Here is a 7,111-nt window from a genome sequence, read left to right as displayed (position 1 = left end):
AATCATACAATACAAAAGGTTAAGATTGAAAAAGAAATTGAAAAATGGATCTAAATAGATATGGTTCCATAATTTCTTAATCAAAAGGCTGAAGAGATCAAGGCCGTTTGTGATATTGTTCAAAGATTGGACAGCTCCGAGAAAAAAAGGGTGAGTGTAACTGTTCATGATAAAAGACAACACTTCTAAAAAATAAAAAAGAAAAAAAAAATCATTTCCGCTATATTGAAGAAGAATGTAAAAACGGACTATTAGAGGGAAGAGTTAGAACTGGACACCATCAAAGGGGATGGTGTGTTGGATCGTAGTGGATATGGGGTCGAGGAGGCAAGTAGTTAGGCGTTTACCTTGCGAAGGTGAGCGGGCAACAATATATCTGCCTTCCATTAAAAGAAGAAGAAGAAGAAGAAGAGATCAAAGAGAAGGTATCTAGGCTTCTCCCTTTTTTTGAAAGCTTCTATGATTGGTGAGGTTTCATAAGAGTGTGTTTTTTTTTCTTTGGTGGGGTGGGGGGTAACATCAAGCTAACTTTTTGTAAAGAAATTTCTGTCTACTTTTCTAATTACATGAGCAAATCTGTTCTTTTTTCCTTATCCCATATAGTGATTAATGACTTTCTAACTCTCAAAGATATATTTGTCAAAAATCTGAAATTATGGGAATACGAAAATATATTTATCCCTAAATTTAACTAGAAATATTTTTTGATCAAATAAAAAACTTAAATATTTTTAGATCATAGAGTTGGAAAGAAAAAATTGAACTTCGCTAAGTCCTAGGCCTCTCACTTTATATATTAGAAGACAATAGAAGGCAATTGAAAGGTAGTTATGGGAATGAAACAATTATCTATATAATAATTTAAAAGGACTTCTCTATCATGATGTCATCCTAACATCACACTCCCCCCCCCCCCCCCCACCCTAAAGGAGTGCTCCTCTGTTTCTTTAAAGGGTCTGTTTTTGTGCACATCCCTTCCACACACAAAAAGAGAAGATTTATCCTTCAATCTCACTAAACCTTACCCAATATCCTCCTCATTCAATCTATGTCTTGATCCAAGTTTTCTTCAATTTTGTTCATTCTTGAAAGAAATGGGACAAGCAGGGAGCAGTACTGAGAATTTCCAGAAACTCCAACAGCAGCAAAAGCAGTTGATTCCGGGCCTGCCTGATGAGATAGCCATGGATTGTTTGGTTAGAGTTCCTTCCAAATTCCACTCCAACATGAAATTAGTGTGCCAGAGTTGGCGAAGCTTGATCATGCATGCTTCTTTCTACCGAGAAAGACGCAGATCCGGCACCGCCGAGCATATGGTGTGCCTTATTCAACCTCTTCCGACTCCCTCGCCGCCACTGCAAACAGAGTCCTCTGGCTCTGATAATGAAAAGAGCTCCGAAAAGGAAGAGGGGGTTGATGAAAAGAGCTCCAGCCGGCCGCCTCTAGTTCAACATGGGCTGAGCATCTACAACGCCACCCACCGGACATGGCACCGGATGATGAGGCCTTGCGGCGCCAGCGGACAGGTGAGAATCCCCATGTTCTGCCAGTGCGTGGCGCTCCCTGCATCTGGTAAAATCCTGCTCTTAGGAGGGTGGGACCCCAACACGTTAGAACCGGTGCCGGATGTGTATGTCCTGGATTTGATCAGTGCCGGTGGTGCCCCGTGGAGACGTGCAGCGCCCATGTCGGTGGCGCGTTCTTTCTTCGCATGTGGGGTTGTAGGACAATCGACGGTTTATGTGGCTGGGGGGCATGACAATCAGAAGAATGCGTTGCAATCAGCAGAGGTGTATGACGCAAATGCCGACGAGTGGAGAAGGCTGCCAGCCATGGCAGAGGAGCGGGACGAGTGCCAGGGTCTTTCCTGGGAAGGGGATTCCAGGTTCTGGGTAATCAGTGGGTACAACACCGAAAGCCAAGGAATATTCCGGTCGGACGGCGAGTGCTATGACCCCACAACAGGATCTTGGTCCAAAATCGAAGAGGTTTGGCCATATCGGAGTGTTAGTCCTAGAGGCCTCACCACCGCCGTCACGAGCAACAGCGGCTGCCAGTGGTGGTGGTTCTTGGGAAGTCGTCAACAACAGGAGCAAGAGAATGGGGGAGGAAAGGAATTATCCCACAACAGCAGCAACATCATGTGGAAGGTGGTGAATTCGGCTCAGCTTCCCAGTGGCATAAGTGGAGGAACATCAGTCTCTGTCACCGCTCTCGGACTCGCTAAAGATGGGCAGCTGCAGCGGATATTCGTGATGAGCAGCAATGGTGGAGGCAGAGGAACTGGAACAACAGGCGGTGAATGTGAAGGGGAAGGGGCATACATCTTGGAGAGGGAGATCAGCAACAACAGCAATGGCGGTAGCGCCGCCAAGTGGAATAATGTCCACACTCCGGCAGGATTTTCTGGCTTCCCATATTCGGCTTCGTGCCTCGTTATCTGAAACGACGATCCGTTTAACAGCTTCATGCCTCTCTTTTTTTGGTTGAGCAGTAGCATAATGTTCTCTGTGCTTCTTCTGTTGACTTTGAGTTTAGTTTCACTGTTTCAGTGTGTCACATGACACATGGGCCATGGCTTTGATGTATCAGTATAATGCTCTGGTTTGAGTTTCTAGAGCCTATTATGCAGACTATTAGGTGCATTGTCAATTCTAGCATATATATATATATATCTTTTTTTTTCTTCTTCTTCTTTTTTTTCTTTTTAATATATATATATATAACAAATACAAACAAAGAAGGAGAGACTGGAAAGTTAACAAATTACAGCATAAGGAAATCCCGGGTCTTTGCCACTAACACTAAGGACAGAGGGAAGTGGGGGAGCTATAGGAATATTGAGATATGGCTGGGCCTAATGTGTCACATAATTGACACAAAAATTTATATTTATGTTGACTTCTTCACTTATCAAGAAGAAGATGCTGAGATGGAGTCAAGAATGTCATAGATGATGGGAAATATTTGCCAATTTTGAGATAGTTGAGCACCGTCTTTATATCTCACTGGCAGAGGCGGAGCTACGTTGTAAGGTGGGCCCCTCCCTAAAATTTTTGAACTTCTTTTTACTTTTAACAGTTTTATATGAGGGCCTCTGCAAGTTTTTGTATTTGGTCCCCCCAAGTTTTGGTGTTTGGCCCTCCCAAAATATTTTGTTTGCAACTTTTAAAACAAAATAAATTGCTTTTGTCAAATATGAAGTTATCTCACTTTTTTATGTGCCTAGAGACAAGGGTTCATGAAAAGGAAGATTGCAGACTGAGGCGTGCACTGCTCAAGGTGTACGTACTGCAACAAAAATTGTTTATTTTGTTACAAATTTTTGGACACATAAGGCTAAGAATATGCCACGTAAACTTCTTATTAAATTTTAATTTTTAAACCAAAATTTAACCACTTTTTTCTTTTTATTACCTTTCTCCCCCACCCTTTTGTGCGCATCTTTTTTTTTTTTTTTTTTTTTTTTTTTTTCATTTTTCACTGAAAATTCACTTTTTCATCTCATTGAAAATTCACTTTCTCATTGAATTTTTCTTCTTCTTCATAAAGTCTCTTCCTTTCTCAAATCAGACAGGAAGAGAAGAGAGATTAGAGGTAGAGAGAGAGAACGCTCTTTTTGCTATTTTTCCAAATGCTGGGTGTACGTAGTACTATTTGCTTAGCACGATTTTTTTCCCTACTTTGCTAAACTATACATGAAAAGAAGGCATAGATCAATGGTGAAATGGGTTTTTGGGAAAAGGCTTTGACTTTGCCATTAGAGTTGAAGTTGGCTCCCCCTCACTGAAAATTCTAGTTCCGCCCCTGCTCACTTGTGTGATTTTATGGCTTCAATGTCAAAACAAATAGTATGAATTAAGAAGGGAAGGCTCCTATTGCCAAATTGAAAAAACGTTTAATCTATAGTAGTAAACATACATTAAAACTACTCTCTCTCTCTCTCTCTCTCTTTGCTGAATTAAAACTGTTAAATTGACACTATTTATAATCCACTTTGTACGAGTAAAAGATACAAAAAATTTCCCCTTTCTCGGTTTCTCTCAAAACCTTTAAAAGTTTTAAAATTCGAATATCTCTCTCTTTAGAATAGAAACCCTAAAACTATTATGGTTTGATTTTGTTTTGTGCAAAACCTAAACCAAGATTCTTCTAGACTCTATCCGTAAAAATAATTAGAGGAAAGATTCTTCTACACTCTATTGTATTTGGAGAGGTTCTTCTAGGCTTAATATTTTCTATTTCTGCACTTACATAGCTTTCACGTTCAATCCTTAGAAACCTTTTGAAATCTATGGGTCACAACCTGTTTTCTGTTTTCTTAAATATACTGGCAAACATCGATCATCCACGAGGGGCAGTAGCTTTCATCTATAATACTTGGAATCTTTTTGATAGAGGAAATGAAAAGTGAAAAAGTAGGAATGCTTCCAAACATAAGGTGAGAAGCGGCCCATCCAGCTATAAGGTGTGCATCAAGATTAGCACATCTAGATATCTTAAGAGCACTCCAAACGTAAATAGAATGCAATTAAACAAGAGAATCAGAAATTATTGGTGCAGAAATCCAATATGAGAAAAGCAAAGGATCCTTCAAAGCCAAAATAGTGAGGAGAGAGTCTCCTTCAATGATCAGGAGGGAGTAGCTCATTGAGACAGTCAATCTAGAGGCCAATAAAGCTGTATGAGCTTCATCCATCAAGGCATCCATAGGGGGCAGTTTCAGAGAATTGACTGCTAGGAATTTTCCTGAGTGGTCTTAGAGAACTGCGGCAGTAACTGCAAAAGTAGGACGGATGACCACATCAAAATTGACTTTAAAAGAACCTAAGGGAGGAGGATCCCAATCAACTAAGTTACTATTCTGCCAAGCCAAAAAGTGATGTTGAGTGGTGCTCTTGATACATTTGAGAGTGTTGAGAGGTACATGGGTAATGGCCTCATGAATAAGTTTATTCTTATGATCCATTAGCACCAAAGCAGAAATTTGAAAACTATACACATCTTTCACCGGGATGCCAAGAGAGAAATGAGGCTGAAGTAAAGCTTTAATCCAATCAACAAAAAGACATATGAGAGAAAGAAACCGTGTGCAAAGACCAAAGGGAATTCTGTCACATAATTCTAGAAAAGGGGCAACTCAAGAATAGATGTTGAAGAGACTCCACTGAGAGTTGGCAAAGAGGGCAACAAAGAAGATAGTAGAAAGTTGGACGGTAAAGAAAGTGTAGCAATAATGGATTGGGATAATTCTCATTGATTCTTTTGAGCATTAGCATTGGGTTTTTTTTTTTTTTTTTTTTTTTTTTTTTTTTTTTAAATTTATATTTATTTTTTTCTTTCAAAATTTAGGAAATAAAATTACTTTTTTCTTGTATATTCAAATATGCTTCACGATAGTTTCTCTTTATTTTTTCTTATATCATTCAAACATTATTTATTTACAAAATACAAGTTTCATACCCACTTTCACATTTTTTATAAAATCTCAATACAATCTTTAACTAATGTTCCGTTTGTTTCGGCGTAAAATGATTTTCTGAAAAATGATTTTGGCATTTTCCGGTGTTTGGTAGGGGCGAAAATAATAGTTAACCGGAAAATGATTTCTGTTTGACCAAAAATGCTTAGTAAATTTCGGAAAATGATTTAAAAGAGTAAATCGTTTTTCGAAGACGCCAGACGCAGTCGATCTATTTTAAACGGCACAGTCGACCTTTACGTTCAAGCAGCCGACCACCATCGAAATATTGCCGGTATTATCCTGTATTCTGGCGAAAGTGGCCGGATTCCAGCCTTTATCTCGAATTCTGGCTATATTAGCCGGAATAAGGTAAAAATGATCAGAATCTTGTCGGTCAGTAACCGAATCTCGTTATCGATGATTTTTATATTATTTTATATTAATATTTATATGTTTTGAATAAAAATTAATTTTTATAGGTTAATATGATTGAATGAAAATATGAAAAATATTTGTGATTTTCTGTACGCGCCAAACACCGAAAAATTCTTTCGGCGAAAATTTTTTTTCAAAAAAATGACCTGCTTAAAACCATTTCACGACAGAAACCATTTTACATCGGAACAAACGGAGCATAAAGGTAAAAAGGTGGGAGAAAAGAGAGGAGAGATGAGAATGAAATATTTTATATTAAAATAATGTAATTAGAAGCTAAAGTACTACCTAATACATTGGGTAGTAATGTAGCATTCCTAATGTTTAGAAAAGCAATAGGGAAGCTGTTGCAGGTGACTTTGTATGATAGTTTTTTGTTTTTTTTTGTTTTTTTTTTGTTTTGTTTTTTTTTTTAATATTTAAAGAAGTGAAGATATTATAAAAAAGTTGTTGCTAATGTTCTCAGGGTATCTTTGAAATTTCTGATTTTCTAAATAAAAAGTGTGATGTTAAACTAAATAACAGAAATGAATCTTTTAAAATTGCGTTTTTTCAAAATTTACGATTTGAAGACTAAAAAATTATGCTTTTTAAAATCGTAAAAAATGTGTTGCTTTTTTAAAAATGTAAATTTTTTAAAAATTAAATTACAATTTTATCAAATATTTAACTTCATTTTTAAATATCACTTTTTTAAATCACAAATTTTCAAATTTCAACCACCAAGCATAACTTAACCGATCATCGACATGTTACAAGCTTGAGAGCTCAAGTTCCCAATCGACTTTACCAAGTCTTGTCAAGTCTTTTGCTCGGCCCAACTGTCTCTTCTTTTCTCTCTTTTATTGACTTTGTTCTACATGTGTTGGCCGAATACTTTTCTAAGTTTCTTCTCCTATAAGAAAGAGAGACTTCTTTATTTATTTATTTATTTATTTTTTTAAAATTTTATATTTCTTTTAAATTAAAATATGAAAAATGGCTACAAGAGAATGAATAACCATAAATGGGTGAACACCTCAACAACAAAATCCAAACAAAAAGAAAAAGGAATAAACAGTAAGCAATAGTTTCTACAACAAAAACTAGAAACTTGTAGTTAACGTCAAACTCTATTCCTAGTTGGATTTGCACCGTCCTTGACGTAGAGCAAAGTGGATGGATATTAACCGCAATTATTCGTTATTTGCAATTATTGATTATTTGTTATCT

The 7,111-nt window shown here is 37.2% G+C and overlaps 1 protein-coding gene across 1 annotated transcript; it reads left to right on the top strand.

Moving 5' to 3' along the window:
- The first annotated feature begins 965 nt into the window (after positions 1 to 965).
- Positions 966 to 2,652, top strand: LOC133876087 (F-box/kelch-repeat protein SKIP20). Its single transcript, XM_062314379.1, has one exon. It carries the CDS (start codon positions 1,095 to 1,097, stop codon positions 2,442 to 2,444), a length of 1,350 nt encoding a protein of 449 aa, XP_062170363.1. The 5' UTR covers positions 966 to 1,094; the 3' UTR covers positions 2,445 to 2,652.
- The last annotated feature ends 4,459 nt before the right edge of the window (positions 2,653 to 7,111 follow it).

This window comes from Alnus glutinosa, chromosome 1 (genome assembly GCF_958979055.1).
Source record: "Alnus glutinosa chromosome 1, dhAlnGlut1.1, whole genome shotgun sequence".
NCBI lineage: Eukaryota > Viridiplantae > Streptophyta > Magnoliopsida > Fagales > Betulaceae > Alnus > Alnus glutinosa.
This window is presented reverse-complemented; position numbering and strand designations above follow the sequence as displayed.

Excerpts from the sequence above, each read along its gene's own strand:
- LOC133876087 (XM_062314379.1), top strand. The coding sequence starts at position 1,095 with ATGGGACAAGCAGGGAGCAGTACTGAGAATTTCCAGAAACTCCAACAG.